This window comes from Pseudoliparis swirei, chromosome 1 (genome assembly GCF_029220125.1).
Source record: "Pseudoliparis swirei isolate HS2019 ecotype Mariana Trench chromosome 1, NWPU_hadal_v1, whole genome shotgun sequence".
NCBI classification, from domain to species: domain Eukaryota; kingdom Metazoa; phylum Chordata; class Actinopteri; order Perciformes; family Liparidae; genus Pseudoliparis; species Pseudoliparis swirei.
In genome coordinates, this window is record NC_079388.1 from 1760785 (window position 1) to 1781342 (window position 20558).

At 44.8% G+C, this 20558-nt stretch overlaps 2 protein-coding genes across 2 annotated transcripts; one reads left to right on the forward strand and one right to left on the reverse strand.

Moving 5' to 3' along the window:
• Positions 1 to 190: 190 nt before the first annotated feature.
• On the reverse strand, positions 191 to 8381 carry umad1 (UBAP1-MVB12-associated (UMA) domain containing 1). The gene is made up of 4 exons (XM_056412911.1): positions 8111 to 8381; positions 7815 to 7905; positions 4238 to 4323; positions 191 to 2202 (listed from the first exon to the last, which is right to left on the reverse strand). The coding sequence occupies exons 2-4, from the start codon at positions 7894 to 7896 to the stop codon at positions 1951 to 1953; spliced, it is 420 nt and encodes a 139-aa protein (XP_056268886.1). The 5' UTR covers positions 7897 to 7905; positions 8111 to 8381; the 3' UTR covers positions 191 to 1950.
• A 145-nt stretch (positions 8382 to 8526) lies between these two features.
• On the forward strand, positions 8527 to 9927 carry rpa3 (replication protein A3). Its single transcript, XM_056413029.1, has 4 exons — positions 8527 to 8741; positions 8822 to 8896; positions 9552 to 9663; positions 9744 to 9927. The coding sequence occupies exons 1-4, from the start codon at positions 8643 to 8645 to the stop codon at positions 9824 to 9826; spliced, it is 369 nt and encodes a 122-aa protein (XP_056269004.1). The 5' UTR covers positions 8527 to 8642; the 3' UTR covers positions 9827 to 9927.
• Positions 9928 to 20558: the final 10631 nt, after the last annotated feature.

Consider the following 20558-nt stretch of genomic DNA (forward strand, 5'->3'; position numbering starts at 1 on the left):
GACAATAAAGTTGAATCTAATCTAATATAAATATACTGTATGTAAATATTTTTTATATATGTTTTTATGTAGATATATTTTTAGAATTTATATTTAAATATATTTATAATTTATATACGTTGACATTTATATACATTGACATTTGTATATGTATATATGCACACAGCTTATACGCAGAGATAGTCACAAATTAGACAATGCTCTTAAACTTTATTTGTAAATGCCAACAGATGTGCACTTTGATAATAACATGGTTTAGGAGGACAATCTTAGTTAACAGGTGTCTGAACGCTTACTTCTAAAATACTGTATATTAAAAAGGCACAACCGGTTCGATAGGACCAAAATTTGTCTGTACAAACAATCAAGAGGTACAAATACAGTATTTGGTAAATTACTGGGTACACTCGGGTCTATGCAAATGCGTTTCCTCTTCCCAGCAGAAATTATGTATATTTCTAGAGCTATTTGCAAAATAAATCAAAACCAAAATCACCCTGGTAACGGAGACAATCGAGCAAACTACAGGATTTTAACTTACACTAGTTTCATACAATCATCTTCAATCTCCTCCACTGCTTTTTTTGTTTTTCCTTCTTTTTGATGTGATGCAACTATCAGTGAGCAGATGTTTCACAATAAAAGCCTCAGCAGTCAGAGCAGCAGTGAGGAGAACCGGGCCGCTCGGTTCAGAGCGTCCTCATCGACCGCATTCATGGTTTACCTGTAAACAACAGTCAGCTTCCTCTCTTCTAGACAGAGCACAGGACATGCTGGCATGGCAAGTAAAACGGGTAGTGGGACGTATATATGTGTGTCTGTCTGTGTGTGTGTTGTAAACAGAGGAAGACAAAACAAAGAACACAATAAACAAAAAGCTGGCAGTAGATTACGCTGGAAGGCCAAATCCAGGGAGCAACATGAACCATGTCGAAATATCACACAAGAGCTGGGGTTAGTAAAAGTGGTGATGCTGTATAGTCCATCCATGATGAATGATATGTGTTGTCGGACTACTAAACTTCTAATATCAACCGTCACTGAAAGTACTATTTACAATTTAGAGAACCGGGTTCTTGTGGTTCTGGCCACCATTCATATCCGTGATAAACACACTGTACTCTCAAAGGTATTTGCTGAGATCGGGCAAAACTGAGGCAGGAGACGTAAAGCTGCGACCTGAACCCGGCTCGCACCCGGGTCTTCAAGACCCACCAACAGAACTGGAGCCCAACAGCTAGAGACCCACGAAGACCGGAAGAGTTAGGAGGGAAAGGTTGAATAAAATGTGAAAATAAGCAAACATGAACCCGAGCGTGAGCCGTAACACCTGTCTGGGTCGCCAACAAGGTCACCGGGTCAGGCCGACGTATCGGAAGAGGCGAGCGGTAGCATTAGAACCCCGAACATCCACCACGGTTCATTGGACCTTCCGTACTCACGGTACTTGTCTTCAGATAATATCATTTTGGGCTTTTTTATTTTTTTTGTCGCAATGTTTCCAGATTTCAGAAAAGTTCCGTGATGAGTGCGAAGGTCTTCGGAACGGCTATAAACCCAAAGTAAGAGCCAGAGGACATTGTGTCGTCTGCAGAGGAACTGGACAAGGAGGTCCCATCCCTTCAGACCGCAGCTTGTATCGGACAGGAAGTCACCGGCCGGCCCAACGGAGAGCCACGCGACGAGGAACCGGCATATACCCGGGTCTCTAGAGGTTCTCCCGTCGCGGGCTGCACGGCCAGCTCCCGTTCCAATGCATCGTCTGGAGTTCAATGAACATGGATACGAGTCTACGACAGTTCTACCACCTGTTTGATGTCTCACGTCAGCTTCTACTTGTTCCTAATGCTAGAGAATCACATCCACTTGTTCAGCGGGCCGCAGCCAGAACCTCCCAAATACCCAACGCCAGACAGAGTTCCCTAGAGCGCCGACTCCGGGACCGACCGACTAGGCGCTGTGAACCACGGAGTTCTCCAAAGTGAAGTCGTACTGGAAGCTCGCCAGGTTGTAGTTCCCGTCCCGGGACAGCAGCACGTCGGGCATGAGGGGCAGCGCCGCCTGCACGGCCAGGACGTGGGGCGCCAGCGTGAAGGGGACGTCCCCGAGGAGGTCCGGGAGAGCCTCGGCGACCGGCGCCACGGCGGTCGGCGGCGGCGGCGCCGGGTGAGTTGTGCCGGCGGGTGGAGCTGGATAGGGCGGCTGTGAGGGGACAGGACACACGGAGGCGTTACCTTCAGAAGCACTTCTGCTCCTCGTCTTGTCACAACGACTCTAGAGACGGCTTCGTCCTCAACTCAACATCCTCACAAACATCTCATGCGATCCTTAGGAGACCTTCGACAACCCCACGAACCCCCAGGTGGCCTCTGTGCGTTGCATTGTGGTTCATCACCGCAATGCTTAAATAGAGCTGGACGTCAATCAAACGTCGAGACATCTTTGACCAAACACTTCGATATCGACGACATTTTCCGTTGACTATTGGTGCAAAATAGGGCTGCATGGTGGTGTAGTGGCTAGCACTGTCGCCTCACAGCCAGAGGGCCACGGGTTCAATTCCCGGTCTGGGCGGTCCTTCTCCGGCTTCCTCCCACAGTTCAAAGACACGCAGGTTAGTTGAACTCTAAATTGCCCGTAGTTGTGAATGCGAGAAGTGGGCGGAGTCTCAACTACACCATGGCCCTGTTGAGACTCCGCCCACTCTTCTCTACAGGAGGTCTGGATCGTGGTCCATGCCGACTACCAACTATTCATACACTGTCATATTCATTGATTGTGTTTTTATTTGTGTGTAATGATTCCTTCTGGTCACATGACATCTATTGTTCTGTCCATCCTGGAGAGGGATCCTCCTCTGTTCTCTCCTGAAGGTTTCTTCCCTTGTTTTCCCCCTGAAGGGTTGTTTGGGAGTTTTTCCTGATCCAATGTGAGGTCAAAGGTCAGGGATGTCTATATGTACAGATGTCCTTCTGTACACATTACATCTATTGCATCTGTCCATCCTGGAGAGGGATCCTCCTCTGTTGCTCTCCTCCAGGTTTCTTCCTTTTTTTCCCTGAAGGGTATTTTTTTTTTTTTTCCTGGTCCGTGTTTGGTTTGGGGCAGGGATGTCTATGTGTACAGATTGTAAAGCACTCCGAGACAAATTTGTAATTTGTGAAATTGGGCTATACAAATAAACTGAATTTAAACTGAATAGATTGTAAAGCCCTCTGAGGCAAATTTCTAATTTGTGAAAATGGGCAATACAAATAAACTGAACTGAATTGAACTTAATTGAATGGTTGTCTGTCTCTGAGTTCCCTGCGATGGACTGGCGACCCTGCCTTCGCCCAATGTCTTTAGAGAAGGATAAGCGGTTTGGATAAGGGAATGGAATTGATGCAAAATAGTAATAATAGTAATGGCGGTCCCTCGGGTTATGGTGACACAAGCCTCCCTTGGAGCGTGGTATTCTGTCCTCAGTCATGTTCTAGTTCATTTCTTGTTTTGCACATTCCAACATGCTGGTCCCAATTCAAACCCACGCCTCAGTGGCGTCGTGACATTAAAGACTGCAATGGAGCACGTGGAGGTGCTTTCCCATGGCCACAGACTTTCTGTGTTCATTCCACTGTGGAGACTTACGCCCTGAACGGAGTCAACACCGAGGTGTGAGGTCTCCAAGCCCCCGAGGGAAGGAGGTTACTGACACTTAGTGCCCTCCATCATGGACTATGGCAGTGGAGTGGAGCCAATGGGCAGCAATGTCCTGGGTTCAATGTCTACCATCTGACCTTCGCTGCATCCCCCTCGCCTGTTTCAAAGACCGGCCTTCAGAGGAGAGAGAGTCCTCCAGAGTGGCAGATTTAAGATGTTGTTATTGTGCTCTGTCGTGTAATTAGAGGCAAATGTGAGGAGACTAAATGCAGAGGAGATGTTACAGGAAATGCTTATTAAGAGATTTCCCTTGGGACCAGATCAGCTTCTCTGAAGCAAAGCACCAAATAAAGACGCTCCAGCTGGGAATGATCGGGATGTTTGGAGCGACGATGTAAACAGACGTCCTTTTGGTCCTACGTTCCTGCATGTCTTTATGGTTGGTTGAATGTTATTATCCGGCTCCAATCCACCAGGAACATTCACGCTGCAGTGAATCTAGAGACGTTTAGGTGAAAACCGACGCTCATCTTCTTCTACACACGAATCTGATCATCATTTTATTATTTGAATCTGAAAGCCTCCCCACGCTCACCCTGAACGGCTGCACGATGACGTTGGTGGACGGCTGCGCGATGTTGCCGCTCTGCGTCGTCCTCCTCTGCTCCGCCGGCGGCTCTCCTGCAGCGGGACGGGGGCAGACAGTCAGTCGTCAACGTTATTCACTGAAGGTGCAATGGGTAGATCATGGCCGCCTGCTATAAAGACCTCCACCACTAAATGTACAGTCATAACAATATCAACAGAAAGCACCGACCAACAGCAGCGCTGTATCGATGCAAGACGTTAGCTACCCGGGTCCGCTTGGCTCGTTTGTTTATTGGGTTACATTCAAAGTGGCAGAAACCAGAACAATGACTCCTCATTTGGTTTGGAGATGCTGTCATGGAGACAATACATCAGATCCCTCTGGTCTAGAGGCTGAAACACCGAGTCAGTGGATGTGTGAGTGAAGAGTTAATGCCTCCTCCTCCTCCTCCTCCTCAGGGCCAACCTGACTCTGTCCAGAGTGATGTCATCGTCTCAGCTGAGTGTGCAGGAGGTTTTCCTCTGGGACTCAACGAGCCCCAAAGCCCTCTTGTGTGCCCATAGATGATGTCATCAACCACCAGATCCCCAACAGCAATATATATATATATATATATACTAAGGCTGTCAATCGATTAAAAAAAATTAACTAATTACTCGCACATTTTGAAATTGCGATTAATGAATCGCGATTAAAAGTTGTTTCCTTCTTTTTAAAGACAAAACTTCACACAGAGCTGTGTTTTCAAAGAGGCTCCTACATATACAGTGCCAGCGAGGTATTTCTGATTGATTTAATGTTATCTTCATTGAAAAAAACAATGCTTTTCTTTGAAAAATAAGGACATTTCTAATTGATCCCAAACTTTTGAACGGTAGTGTATATGTGTTTATATATATACATATATATATATGTGTGTGTATATACATACACTTATGTGTTTATATATATATACATATGTATATATATATTTGTGTTTGTATATATATATATATACACTACCGTTCAAAAGTTTGGGGTCACTTAGAAGTGTCTTTATTTTTCAAAGAAAAGCACTGTTTTTTCAATAAAGATAACATTAATCAAAAATACACACTATACATTGTTAATGTGGTAAATGACTATTCTAGGTGGAAACGTCTGGTTTCTAATGAAATATCTCCAGAGGTGTATAGAGGCCCATTTCCATCAACTATCACTCCAGTGTTCTAATGGTACATTGTGTTTGATAATCGCCTTAGAAGACTAATGTCTGATTAGAAAACCCTTGTGCAATTATGTTAGCACAGCTGAAAACAGTTATGCTGGTGATATAAGCTATACAACTGGCCTTCCTTTGAGCTTGAAGAACAAAATTAATACTTCAAATATTAATCATTATTTCTAACCTTGTCAATGTCTTGACTATATTTTCTATTCAATTTTCAATTCATTTGATTAATAAAAGTGAGTTTTCATGGAAGACACGAAATTGTCTCAAACTTTTGAACGGTAGTGTATGTGTATATATATATCTTCTTACTTGTATAATCACCTGAAACTGAGAATCGATGTGTTTCTATGAGCTTAGATTAAGTCGTTTATGCCTCCATAGGAAACCCGTCATCTTCATGGAGTGCATCATGTTTCTACAGAGGCCCAGAAGGGACAAACTAGCTCCAGCTCGTCTTTCATGTTTCAGTTTACCTGAAGGCCAGGCTGCAGTAACATGAGCCACCACTAGAGCGCACTGAATTCTACACACCGTCATGAGAGGACAGGTTCACATTGTTGCAGCCTGTCCTGAAATGACAGTCAAGTGCCGACATGCACAATGAAAGGTGTTGTTTGCTATGATCATACATACAAGCAAATATTATTTTTAATAATCTGCATTTCATTTTTGCTATTACTCAATAAATTATTTTGTTTAAAAAAATGTAAATATTTAAAGAAATTCACCAGCCCAAAGCAACGAAAGGTAAAGCGACACAAAGGCGAATAACACGCACGCACGCATACAAACAAGAACGGGCACTCGGTAGAGCGCATACCTTCGCCGCAGCCACATTTTGGCATTAGTTGCATGCCAATTGGATAAAAATTGACCGCGTTATGGTAAAAAGAAGATGTTGACCTTGATCTTTGACCCAATCGATCCCAATATCTAATCAAATGGTCCCCGGATAATAACCAATCATCCCACCAAATGTCATGCGATTCAAAGAAGATTTGGACATGTTCATGACCTTGACCCGATGGATCCCAAAATCGTATCAAATGGTCCCCGGTTAATAACCAATCATCCCACCAAATTTCATGCGATTCGGTTTAATACTTTTTGAGTTATGCGAATAACACACAAACACACACACATTTATAAAAAAACACAGCGATCAAAACATTACCGTCCGCATTCTGCGAAGGTAAAAAACATGGACAGCAGTGCATTGCTCCGGTCTGTTTGACTGCCTCTCCAGTCCTACGTACTGTCCCTTTAATGGTCCTGACGCATCACGCGGCTCCAGATAGACCCGTCCTCTTTGGCAAAACAGCAGGAAATCAAAACGAGCGACACTAATCCTCTTAACATCTTAAATAAATGAGCTCACATTCAATAAACCAAACCGATTCATTGGGAAACGACAGCAGATTCATTTCAAGTCAAAATAAGTTATTTGCAGCCGTCCTTTCCACGAGAAGCGCCATCCATAATGGACTCTGTTCATATCTCTGAATCATATTCAGAAAGACATATTCGTAGAGTTTGACCTACTTGTTGTATTCTGTTTGTACTCCCGCCTCCTTGTTGCATCATCCTGCAGACACGTCTGAAATGAGTTGTCTTCTGTTCACATTCGTTGTTGCGCAATGAGGAGGCTATTCTGAACAAGCTGCTAATCACATTCGATTTCAGGGGTCGTCCTTTATAAATACATCTCTACGACGAGAGCATGCACAGTGATGATGGGGACAGCTCAGTGGTGGTCATGTGACCCAAGTATCACATGTGATGAGTGGTGCTATGATATATATATATATATATGATGGAATCTCAAGATCTCCATACTGTGATGAGGACCACTAGATGTAAATAAGGGGACCGTAAGTTCCGATAAAATTGAGCCAGGGGCACCGAGTCATTCCCTGTATCTGTGTCACATGGGTGTCACATGGGTGTCGCCGCCACTCGATGTTTACACTGCTGTTTGCCGTGTAAACATCGAGCGGCTAGATATGTTAACGTCTAATGTTAGGAAAATAAATCGGGAAAAAAATAATATTACAACAATAACTAAATCTTGTATCCGAGGAGGGTTGAGAGGCTGTGGCCACGCCCACTTCCGAGACAGGTTTTGCATCATTAAAGATCTTCATGAGTCAGTGAACGCGTCATCACACCGAACTCCATTCAACACGCCGTCACTCTCACAGCGCCTTAAAGGCATCGCTGTGCTCGGGCAGGAGGAGCCACGTCAAGACCGATGACTACACTTCCCACCATGCCTGTTGTTTGGTGATGTCATTGTATAGAACATTTGAAAAGACATACACAGTAATCTAGACTATGTTACATGAGATTAGATTAGAGTGCGTTTCTCACCCACGATAACAAAGCCTCCATCCGCTTCCTTCTCTGGGGTTGCCTTCTTGGAGTCTTTCCGGAGTCCAAGGAAGCTCAACATGATGCCCTTCTGTTAAAGGAAGACATCGTGAGAGGAGGCATTACGTCATCGACTTCAGGTGCCATTTGGATAGTTGGGAAGAGAGACAGCTGAGCTATGATTATATTTACATTCAACTTTCTGCCAGCACTTTCTGAGATGCTTTTAGCGAACTCGCGCCACAGAAAAAGGGACAGTAATACTGTATTGTATCTAAATGAAAGGACGCTCTTACCTGGTGTTTGTCTTGTCGTCTTGACTTTCAGAGGCGGACAATACTTCGGTTCATAGTTCGCTCGTGTTTTAGTTTCGTACGTTCGGTTTCTTTTGGTCCCTGTCGGGTCAGCACGGCCCGCTAGCTTTTATAAACCACAACGTTATAACCTGATTTTTTTTTTCCGTCCGTACTTTAACCGTGAAACCTCGTCCGTGTTATGTTGTGGCGCTGACGTCACTGACCATGACACGGTCCGTGTTCGTGTAGAAACTATAACGCTGCCGACAGTTCCGACACAAGCGACGCTGTGGGGAACATGGAACAGAACTCTTGGGGTTTGTTTCCGGGGAACACAATGTCAGAGCACAAAGATGGAGGCGTTAGATTTCTACCCCTGGGTCTGCCGTAATTACAAACCCAGTGGCTTTTCAACGTGGATGGCGAAACCCCGCTCGCGTGAGCTTGTGTGTTACGTAAAAAGGAGTCAACTAATTATATTTCCCGCGCGATACTGTTCTGTGAAGACTTCCGTACCAGAAAACTCGTGAAGATGGCAGGAATCCTGGAGCTCCCCAAAACTCGAGTGACCTGCGCGATGCTGTCGCAGTACATCAGCAGACCGGTCTGCTTCGTCGGGCGCGTGGAGAAGGTGAGTCCAGCCGGAGCCGTCATGCTATCTGAACTGCTAGCTAACCGGCTAAACACAGAGCGCTTCTCCCGCTCCGACAGGTTCACCCGTCGGGGAAATCCTTCACGGTGGCGGATGGAGAAGGAAAGATAGCAACGGTTGAGCTGAACGACCCTGTGAGTACGACTCACTTCCTGAACCCGGTCACGAAGCTTCGTTACGTGGCTGCTAAGTGTCGTTATTTGACTACTTTATGACGTAAACTTCTTAAACCTGAAATGATTTTCCAATAATTTAATAAACCAGTTTCTGTAGGGGACTCAAACGCACCATCTCTGACGTCATGGATAGCTTGTCAGAAAGCCACAGTAACAGCTACTGTTTTTTTAATATTAAAAAGGTAAACGGTATATATTATAAAACGTTCTTACTCCACTGTATTTTAAAATGATCTGCGTTTGGTACTACATTACATTAGTCCTATTACTCCATCTTTCAACATAATAATAATATTACAATATGCTTTTAGGACTGCATTACATTAGTACTATTACTCCATATTTTAACATAATAATGTTAAAATAATATGCCTTTAGTACTACATGTTATTCATACTATTACTCAATCTGTTAACATAATAATTATTATTATTATAATAATATTAAAAGAATATGCAATGAGTACTACATTACAGTCATACTATTACTCCATCTTTTAACATAATCATAGTATTAAAATAATAGGTTTTAGTACTACGTTACATAAGTAGTATTACTCTATCTTTTAACATATTCATAGTGGTCTAATATGATGAGTGTTCTCTTCCCCCAGCTTGAAGAAGAGCTGAGCGGCATCGTGGAGGTCGTCGGCACGGTGTCCAACAAAGGAGCGATAATGGCCGTCACGTACAACCTGCTGCGGGAGGACCGGGGCGTGCCCTTCGGTAGGTTCTGCTTTCTTACTCCGTCCGGGGACCCGGGCCGTCCGCGGAGGTTCTGAAGTGTTTTCCGTCTCATCCCACAGACCTAGAACTCTACGCCGAAGCCCTGAAAGTGGTCCACGAGTTCCCGCAGCACTACCCATTCCAGGTGGTGGCGAGCGGATGAGCAGCTCACCGGAGGCTCAGTCCACTCTGTGAGGAGAAGTCCAGTTGTACTAAGGAGAGTCTGTAAAGTTCTGTTGGTAAATTAAAAACATGTAAAGACCATATGGAAGTTTATTTATTTGTGTGGGTGTGTGTGTTAACATTTATTTTAAAAAATTACCAATCATATCTATAGAAATGGGACATTTCCCATGTTTCTTACTGTGTTTAAGTAAGCCGCTGGCTGAGGGCCCTCTGGTGGGGGAGGAGACAGGAAGGAGGTCCAAAGTGTTTCACAGCCTCATAACTGCTAAATCTATATTTCTGTAATTCACAGTGAAAAGGGAAAGCAGTCGGTACTCTACTCAAACAACAGCTGCACTATTAGAATATGAGAGTGATGCATGTGACGTAATAAGAGGCCTAAAAACATTGTAGGCGTCTAATCTCTTTGTAACCACATCAATCAATATGGAAATGACATGAACTGACACGTCCGTGTTGTCCGACGTGACGATGGAGCCACAGGCTGGATGTGAAGGCATTTCCTGGATCTTCTCCCCGTCCCGCCGGTAGCTCGACCGCATCCCTCTCTCCTCGTCCACGATGTGTTTCCTCTCTGACATGTGACCTCCAGTTTGATGGTAGAACCCGTTAATTAAAACAATAATCACAGATTCCAATGGACTATCAGAACCAGTATTGTGCTGTTCCTTGAGCCTGGATGAGGAGATGCCTTTCCTCTTTGTACCAGCAGGTGGCAGTATATGTGTGTAAACCGTCTTGGATAATGATCTTCTAGGTCAGGGTTCCCCAACCCCCGGTTGGAACCGGGCCGCGGAAAAAATGTGAATAAATAAAGTTTTAAATTTATTTATTTAATCAGTAGGAAAAATATATTAATTTGAAAAAGGACCGGATCCACCCGTGTGTACGTCTGAGCCGCGTTCAGGAGTCTTAAAGTTTGGGTTTATTGCTGCAGGCGAGTCTCACGCGCCGAACCCTCTGCTGGCGGCACATTTCAGTGACAAAGAATCTTAAAACATATTCAACCTGCTCAATGAATTCTGTCACTTCAGGGAAATGACAACTGTTTTCAAGTTGGCCGATAAAGTCGCTGCTGTGTGGGCGAGTGAACAGCGGAATATTCTCCATGTTTCAGACGTTGACCGGGTGGAAGAGGCTTTTAAAAGAGTTTGAGCGGTACTCCAACCACAAAAGACCCGACTGCAACAGAATAGACCTGCAACCCATTTATAAACAAACCCACCCGGTGAATCGAGCCGTCCGAGCTAGAAGAACATGTGTTGGAGATGAAAATGACGGTGGCCTTAAGGGACATTTCACACAACTCTGCCGGTGTTCTAATGACAGCGACCAGAACTCGGTGAGGAGCAGCGGACCAAACACACGTCTGAGTCGCCGTCTCCATTAGCGGCTCGTTGCAGGTAAACAAGCGCACGGCTCACACTCATTCGGCCTAATGAGGAGTTGTAGTTTTGGCACTTTATGCCCTTCGTATAATTGTATGACGTCATATTTATTACGTCATTTATATTGCCGGTCCGTGAAAATAATTTCTGACACGGAACCGGTCCGTGGCTCAAAAAAGGTTGGGGACCGCTGCTCTAGGTTATTGATGAGTTTATCAATAACCTAGAAGATCATCATCCTGATCACCTCTCACTTTGAATACAGAACCAGTTTTACTTTGACATAAAGTCCAATTGATAAAAATTGCAATAAACAATCTAATACAATACACTACTTTAATACTACTAAGTGTTGTTTGTCAATAGGTGAATGATGTCATGGCTCCTCCCACAGTGTATGAATGGGTGAATGATGTCATGGCTCCTCCCACAGTGTATGACTGGGTGAATGATGTCATGGCTCCTCCCATCAGTGTATGAATGGGTGAATGATGTCATGGCTCCTCCCATCAGTTTATGACTGGGTGAATGATGTCATGGCTCCTCCCATCAGTGTATGAATGGGTGAATGATGTCATGGGGCGGTACCGGAGCTGCATTCCGGCTTCATCCAGTACCAGAGGGTGTGTGTGTGTGTGTGGGGGGGGGGGGTCAGGTGTAGCCTGGAGGAAGCTAGCTGCCCCGTTCCCAGCATGTCCAGACACTGCTGGTCATGTTGCTCCGTCTGCTCCGCCTCACACACGTTGTCGTGGTAACGTCTTCATACACATTCCTTCTCTTTTCCAATGTGTTCTTTTCTTGCTCTACTTCAGGATGACATGTAATATAAAGAAGGAACTCGTTTGTTTCTGGGTTCAGGGTCCAACAACATGTTCCACTCCTTCCCGTGAACTCTACAGCCCCGACTCAGAGAGCCATGTTAACCCACCGGGCTCAGGGCGAGAGCCTCGGAGGCCCAGAAGGGACCAGAACCCTCTGACTGGGAGACCATGACAGCCTCATGTCATCATCGTTCATCAAGAATATATGAAACGTTTGGATTTTATTTTGTGTCTCTGTTTGTGTGTGTGTGTGTGTGTGTATATATATGTATAGATGTGTATGTGTATATATAATAATAATAATAATAATAAATTTAATTTATAACGCACTTTACATCCAACGAAGGATCTCAAAGTGCTACATTGCACAAAAAGGGGAAAAACTAAAAACAAACAAAGGAGAAGAATTAAAATAAATAAAATAAAACCAAACATAAATGACTTTAGAGTTTAAAAAGTAGTCAATCAAACGCTTTTCTAAAAAGATAGGTTTTCAGGCCTTTTTAAAAGAATCCACAGTCTGCGGTGCCCTTAAATGGTCGGGGAGAGCATTCCACAGACTGGGAGCAGCTGTACAGAAGGCGCGGTCGCCCATGGTTCGGAGCCTTGTCCTCCGAGGCTGGAGGAGGTTGGCCAGTCCAGAGCGGAGATGGCGTGGGGAGGATTGGGGGGTGATGAGTTCTTTAAGGTAGAGGGGGGCAGTGCCATGGAGGCACTGGTGGGTCAGCAGGGAGACTTTGAATTTAATCCTGTACTGGACCGGTAGCCAGTGGAGGGATTTGAGGGCGGGTGTGATGTGGTCGTACTTCCGCACCCTCATCAGGATCCTAGCAGCACAGTTCTGGATGTACTGCAGCTGCTGGATGTTCTTGCTAGGGATCCCGATGAGGAGTGCGTTGCAGTAATCCATGTGTTTATGTGTCTATGTCTATATATATATATATATCATTGTGTCCTGTTTTTAATATATTTTATTATGTTTATGTCTGACATTTTTGTATTTGTTTTATGTTAATATATCTAAACCAATAAAAAAATGTAAGTGAAAAATAATAATATCTATAACACGTTGATTATTGCAGCTTGAAGTTGGTTTTTTTATATGAACTGTTGCGTCATTATTTAAAAAATATTTCTCGAGCATTCAGGACTGTGGGTTGAGTTGCCGTGGCGACGGTGACATTCTTTGTTGCTCCTGCAGTACGAGGCGCGTTGTCTTTCACACACAAACACCTGAAACCGTCAAATAAAATGACCGTCTTGATCCTGATGGTCCCTGCTGACTGGACACACTCCTCCCCCACCCATCACTCACCCATCCCCCAGGGTGAAGTGTCTTGCTCAAGGACACGTCGACTAGGGCGGGGATTGAACCACCAACCCCCTGATTGGAAGACGGCCCTGCTGACCACCGACACGCAGGCCCCCTTGTGTGTTTTAGTGTCTGAATTCATTCCTTCATTGTTTTTGGATCGATCACGAAGAGCTTCTGGCCACCGCTAGCCGTGTTCAGGTTCGGACTCTGGACGCCACCCTGGACGCCACTCTGGGCCACCACCACTCTGGACCACCACCATTCTGGACGTCACTCTGGACCACCACCACTCTGGACCACCACCATTCTGGACGTCACTCTGGACCACCACCATTCTGGACGTCACTCTGGACCACCACCACTCTGGACCACCACCATTCTGGACGTCACTCTGGACCACCACCATTCTGGACGTCACTCTGGACCACCACCATTCTGGACGTCACTCTGGACCACCACCACTCTGGACCACCACCATTCTGGACGTCACTCTGGACCACCACCACTCTGGACCACCACCATTCTGGACGTCACTCTGGGCCACCACCACTCTGGACCACCACCATTCTGGACCACCACCATTCTGGATGCCACTCTGGACGCCACTCTGGGCCACCACCATTCTGGACCACCACCATTCTGGATGCCACTCTGGACCACCACCACTCTGGACGCCACTCTGGGCCACCACCACTCTGGACCATCACCACTCTGGACACCACTCTGGACCACCACCACTCTGGACCACCACCATTCTGGACCACCACCATTCTGGATGCCACTCTGGACCACCACCACTCTTGACGCCACTCTGGGCCACCACCACTCTGGACGCCACTCTGGACCACCACCACTCTGGACCACCACCATTCTGGATGCCACTCTGGACGCCACTCTGGGCCACCACCATTCTGGACCACCACCATTCTGGATGCCACTCTGGACCACCACCACTCTGGACGCCACTCTGGACCACCACCACTCTGGACCACCACCATTCTGGATGCCACTCTGGACGCCACTCTGGGCCACCACCATTCTGGATGCCACTCTGGACCACCACCACTCTGGACACCACTCTGGACCACCACCACTCTGGACACCACTCTGGACCAACACCACTCTGGACGCCACTCTGGGCCACCACCACTCTGGACACCACTCTGGACCACCACCACTCTGGACGCCACTCTGGACCACCACCACTCTGGACACCACTCTGGACCACCACCACTCTGGACGCCACTCTGGACCACCACCACTCTGGACACCACTCTGGACCACCACCACTCTGGACGCCACTCTGGGCCACCACCACTCTGGACGCCACACTGGACGCCACTCTGGACCACCACCACTCTGGACGCCACACTGGACACCACTCTGGACGCCTCCCCTCTGGGCCCACTCGATGTTGTAACCGTCTGATCGGGGTTACGTGGGTCCCGGTCCGGGTTTATATTCTGGTGCAGTTTGATATTCACATGAACACAACGCAGAGGATCACAACACAGCCACCAACCAAAAGCGAGAGATCTAGACAAAGATGAGCAGAAGATTTAAGAATAAAAATGATCCGCGAATGTAAAAAACAAGAAATCCCATTTCCTAATTTCTTTTCTAATTTTTCAAAACAGGGTCCGGCTCCTCTCCAAGTCTCCACCGGGAGACGCGGCTCCCACGGCGAGTGGGCCGGCCCACGCGGCCGCCGGCAGAAATGATGGGAATGCCGACGTTCCCGCCGGCGTGTGGAGTTGGGGTGACACGGGACCCGAAAATTGTGAAATGACCAGAGCGGGATTTGGTTCCCACAGAGGGCCGAGCTGCTGTCTGGCCTGTGAAAAACAAACTGTTGGTCTTATCAAATTATGTAGAAGCCGAAGCGCCCGGTGCCGTCGCGGCCGCCGGCCGTGTTGTGTTAGCCGTCTGCACACGGCGGTACCGGCCCGCCTCGGCCCGCCGCTACACACACAGCACAACGAACGCGCAGTCAACGCGCTTTCATCTGACCTAAAACAACTGTGCCACTGTGATTCCATACGTGTCACAGTGAAGGATTCTGGGCCTTTTGGGCTTCAGGCCGTTAGCCGGGCGAGCGTGACTACAACAATAAAACATCAACATTTAAAAGTTCACTCTTGGAAGATGAAGTTAAAAGCCATCTTTTATTTAATTTATTTTACAACCACAGTTCCGTGATCGGTGTGAATTCTTCATCTTCTGATGAAGATGAGGTGCCAGCGCTCTCGGTACCCGTCACATGGACCGATAGGCTTTTAGCACACGCGTGGTGTCTTTTCACAATAAAGCTCTTGAGGGGGAAGTCGGACAGCGTTACCGTCGATGACCAGAGGGGGCGACTCACACGGCTTATCGACCAACAGGCTTGACTCCTCCCACTAAACCAACCGTCGGCTCCCTGAGGCGTTGACATCAAATATATTTACAAAATGTTGCTCAGAGCAAAATCTTTCAAAGCGAACACCTCTAATCTTATTTTGTTTTCTTAAATATTCTTTTAACTAAAATGCAGCAGGTATCGACTCTTCTACCATGTGGAGGGTCACGACCTCCACAGCTGTGTGTTGACCTCCATGTGGCCGACACATGACAGGGAACTGTCTTCCTCCTCTTCATAAGAGATGGATATTGTAATAACAGGTCAAATAGAAGTACAATGTCATTATTCTTCATTTTCTACATTTTAATTCATCATCTAGTAATCTAGTAAAATAGAATCAAACCAGATGACATGAATAAAATATTACAACATTCTGCAATCAATTATTTAAAAAAATTATATTTATTTGTAAGATTTATGTTTATTGTATATACAAATATAATATATATATATATATAAATCTAAAATATATATAAATATGAAGAAGAAGAAAGAAACAAATTAATTCATGAAAAATTAATTAATTAATGAATACAAAGAATAATATATATATGTTTATATATATATTTTTTTTTATTGTGATCAAATCTTTGATTGGTTTTCGAGATGTGCTCATGCAAAAGAAAAGATGTACACACTGTATGTACACAAAGGTACCAAAAACATACCAAAAATAAAATAAATAATATATATATAAATACGGGTAGACATGCAAAGACGTGCACACATGTTAACATATATATGCACCAACCTGCATACCTTAATACACACACACACATAAATACTGTTAATGTACCCCCTCCCCCCACATACATCTCCAGATATTATATAAGGGGATGTATTATATTAGGATACAATTATATATATTGATACATCTTGCTTAAAGCCGTGGACCAGGATGACATAGCTCTTTCTTTAGCACCATAATTGACTGTGTGTCAATACTTTTGGAGACAGACAATTAAAGACCTGACGTAGGAATGAAAGGAGACTCGCTCGGCTCATTTTAAAGTTCGTTCCTTCTCTTAATGAAAAATACGTCAAGCTTTTATTGTGACGTTTTTACTTGTATGTCATGAACCTCCCCCTGGCCTCTAGTTATGAATGTGTGAGTTATAGAAGTGGAGGATCTCTGGAGCAGCGCTCATCGAGTCGTGTGGTAACCTTTTGCAGCGAGAGCTGTCCACGAGATCCAGGATGTCAGGACCTGAGCCCCTCTGTGTGGGTCATGGGAGCAGCTCGTCCAGGTTTCTCATACCCACTCCTTCCAGGTAGATCTCTCTCAGGTTGCTGCTCAGCATCGGCCTCCAGAGGACCGGTGGAGAGCGTCACTGAGGTGAGGTAACGCCACACGGCCAGAGAGGAAGGCTCTGCGAAGGGTCATTAGGACTGCGGAGAGGATCACTGGGACACAACCTCCTGCCATGGACTCACTGTCTGTGCAGCGCTGTCTGAGAATAGCAGAGGGAACCATCAGAGACTCACTCCACCAGCTCTCTCTGCAGAGAGGACAGTGTCAGATGATCTCTCTTCTTCCTGCCAGTCAGACTGAGGGCAACACTATTCAATTCAATTCAGTTTATTTGTACAGCCCATTCTCACAAATTACAAATGTGCCTCAGAGTGCTTTACAATCTGTACACATAGACATCCCTGACCTTTGACCTTTGAAACAACCCTTCAGGGGAAAAAAGGGAAGAAACCTTTAGGAGAGAACAGAGGAGGATCCCTCTCCAGGATGGACAGAACAAAAGATGCCATGTGACCAGATGAACAATAGATGTCATGTGACCAGATGATCAATATATGTCATGTGACCAGATGAACAATAGATGTCATGTGACCAGATGATCAATATATGTCATGTGACCAGATGATCAATATATGTCATGTGACCAGATGAACAATAGATGTCATGTGACCAGATGAACAATAGATGTCATGTGACCCGAAGGAATCATTACAGAGTTACAACACATTCAATGAATATGACAGAGTGTATGAATAGTTGGAAGTCGGCATATTCCACGATCCAGACCTCCACGATCCATCAGGCAGATGGAGGTAGAGAGGAGTGGGCGGGGCATCAGCAGGGCCGTGGTGTAGTTGGTAGTAGGCTAAACTATTAAATATGTGTAACAACTCAACACGACCTCACACACTTATCATGTGACACGTGTGACATATTATGACTGTCTACCATTTAAAACTGTCTCCAAAACTCGACATAAAACACACCTTTCTTGTTCTCGTACATATTACCACCTCCTGTTTCGTGTATTGTTTTATATTTTGTCTTTTTTTCTTTCTTATTATCGTGTTATTTCTAAACGGTTGCCTCAGAGCGCTGCACTTCATCTCCAACGGGTCTGGACTGCTGGTCGAGGCTGTGGTGGGTAAAATGTTTCAAATTATGTGTTTCCACAACATATATACATAGGGTGTATTAAACTTTTACATTGTGTTATATTAGGCTTAAATTACATCTACAAAGATGATTGAGAGGGCACACACAGCTCTCTCCCTCAGACAAGGGTCAACAACGCCAGACAGAGACAGACCCAGCGGCCTTGTGCTGCTCCAGTCTGAACCGGTAGAGAGGAGACTGCAGAGAGGACCAGGAGGCTCAGACACAATAACGATAAGAGAGACGAGGGGGGGGACGTGAGCAAGAAACCTCACATTCCTTAAAGAAACCAGCTTGGACTGGGACAGAGGTCACACTGAGGTCACACTGAGGTCACACTGAGTGACGAGAACTAATATGTAATGAGGGAGTGTGATGTATAAATAATATGTCAATGTGTGTGTTCGGGGCTTGGGAAAGACAGATGTGGAGGGAGGTCGTTGTCTTTAATACTGGACCCAGACCAGGTTTATTTGTGAAACTGTTGGTTACAAATAAATCTACGTGAATTGAACTCTGATCCAAACTCTCTGTGTCCTGTGGGTGTTACTGAGGTCCAGTGGGTGAGTATTCTGTGGCGTCTCACCAGCAGTCAGATAGGAGAGAGAAATAAGTTTATAAGCATCAGGTTAAGAGATTAGTCAGAATCGACCAAAAAGGAAGAATCCAGCCACAACAAGGCACACATGACAAAATAAAACCTTGAAACTTGAATCTTGACTCCATAAAGATTTGGTTTAAAACATCCTAAATATGTTTTTCCCTGACAGAAGCATGCCAGTCCAACAACTGACTCCATGTTCTGTCTTCCTCACCCTATAAGTCATTTTTAGTATGAGATTGTTTTTGTCTCATGCTGGTTTTCATAGGTTGCCAGTTGCAGTAACCTGCCACGTCGATGTTTGTATGACAGCATATGGATGAAGTCAATGTGTGTAAAGTTAAGAACCATCACTGGTGTCCAGCTCTCTTCACAAAAGCTGTGGAAAAGGAAGAATCTGTGATGAGCTGCACCACCGTGGAGCATCGAGCACTCAGGGTCAGGTGGTGGAGACCAAACAGAGCTCAAAGAGAGACAACACTCCCCCAAAGTTTATATTCACAACGTTTATCACGCGTTTACAACTGCAACCAGAGTCCATGCTCCCTCCACAGGGAATGGAAAAATGCTTATTTTAACGAGGAATTTACCAATTAATTCTTTAAAAATCAGACAATGTAATTTTCTGGATTTCCCCCCCTCATTTTGTCTCTCATAGTTGAGGTTTACCTGTGATGAACATTACAGGCCTCTCTCATCTTTTTAAGTGGTAGAACTTGCACAATTGGTGGCTGACTAAATACTTTTTTCCCCCACTGTATATATATATATAAATATATTATGTATGTATATATATATATATATATATATATATATATATTTATATATACTTTAAAAAATCTTTTTATTTCAGACTCATAGCAACAAACACAAATACAACAACAACATATCAAATACGATACAATACGAGGACACGGGTATAATATAATCATGGCAGTTAAAAAGTCACTCATACAAACACGTGTTTTAATGTTTCCTGAAACAATAAAAATACCTTGTATCCCTTTTAATGTTAGATTTCACTTTGCCACTTGCACGTTACGATTCACAGATAATCATTTAAATAACACAAATGATCTTCTTTTCATTTCTTTTTCAGTTATCTGATCATTCTTCTGTAAATAAGTTCTTATATTACAGATTATACATTATTATATATATATGTATTGCACCGGTGCTTCTCAAGGTGTTTAAGTTGCCGGTGTTAGTGTCGCATTGCCATCAGAATCCGGGACTAATGAAAAGTGGCTGCAGCTGCGTCCGGTTGCCTTCAAAATAAAAGCAGCTGGCGCGACACAGAAATACGAGCAGAGTTTTAAAAAATATAATCACAATTGTATATTGAACACATATCATAGTATGATTGTACATGTACAACTCTTGTTGTAAAAGACCTCGGTGTTGCTTCGTTTCTCAAGTGAAAGTCGTATTGTGAAGGGGTTCGACCGGAAGTCTTAGTTGTAATGAGGGTGACTTGACGTCGGCAAATCGGAGTCCAGAGCTCACACCGTCTGCACGCGCAGCACAGCAGCACCTGTTGGTCCCACTGATGGAATAACCCGGAGCGACACGGCACACAGGTAGGGTTACATATCATCACTATAATTACTGTTATTACTCATATTAATATACCAGCTATGTGTATGGAGTAGTGGTAACAGCAGCATGGCCAGTTTACTTGTGTCACACAACACAGGTATGATTCAAAAATATAAATACATGAATCATAGTAATTAGCTGGTGTGGAAGTATTTCAGCAGAGCAGTAGTTATATTA

Coding starts and splice junctions, on each gene's coding strand:
- rpa3 (XM_056413029.1), top strand. CDS start 8,643: ATGGCAGGAATCCTGGAGCTCCCCAAAACTCGAGTGACCTGCGCGATG. Junction 8,742..8,821: donor TCGTCGGGCGCGTGGAGAAG/GTGAGTCCAGCC, acceptor CCGCTCCGACAG/GTTCACCCGTCGGGGAAATC. Junction 9,664..9,743: donor GGACCGGGGCGTGCCCTTCG/GTAGGTTCTGCT, acceptor CTCATCCCACAG/ACCTAGAACTCTACGCCGAA.
- umad1 (XM_056412911.1), bottom strand. CDS start 7,896: ATGTTGAGCTTCCTTGGACTCCGGAAAGACTCCAAGAAGGCAACCCCA. Junction 4,324..7,814: donor TGGAGGCTTTGTTATCGTGG/GTGAGAAACGCA, acceptor GTCCCGCTGCAG/GAGAGCCGCCGGCGGAGCAG. Junction 2,203..4,237: donor TCATCGTGCAGCCGTTCAGG/GTGAGCGTGGGG, acceptor GTCCCCTCACAG/CCGCCCTATCCAGCTCCACC.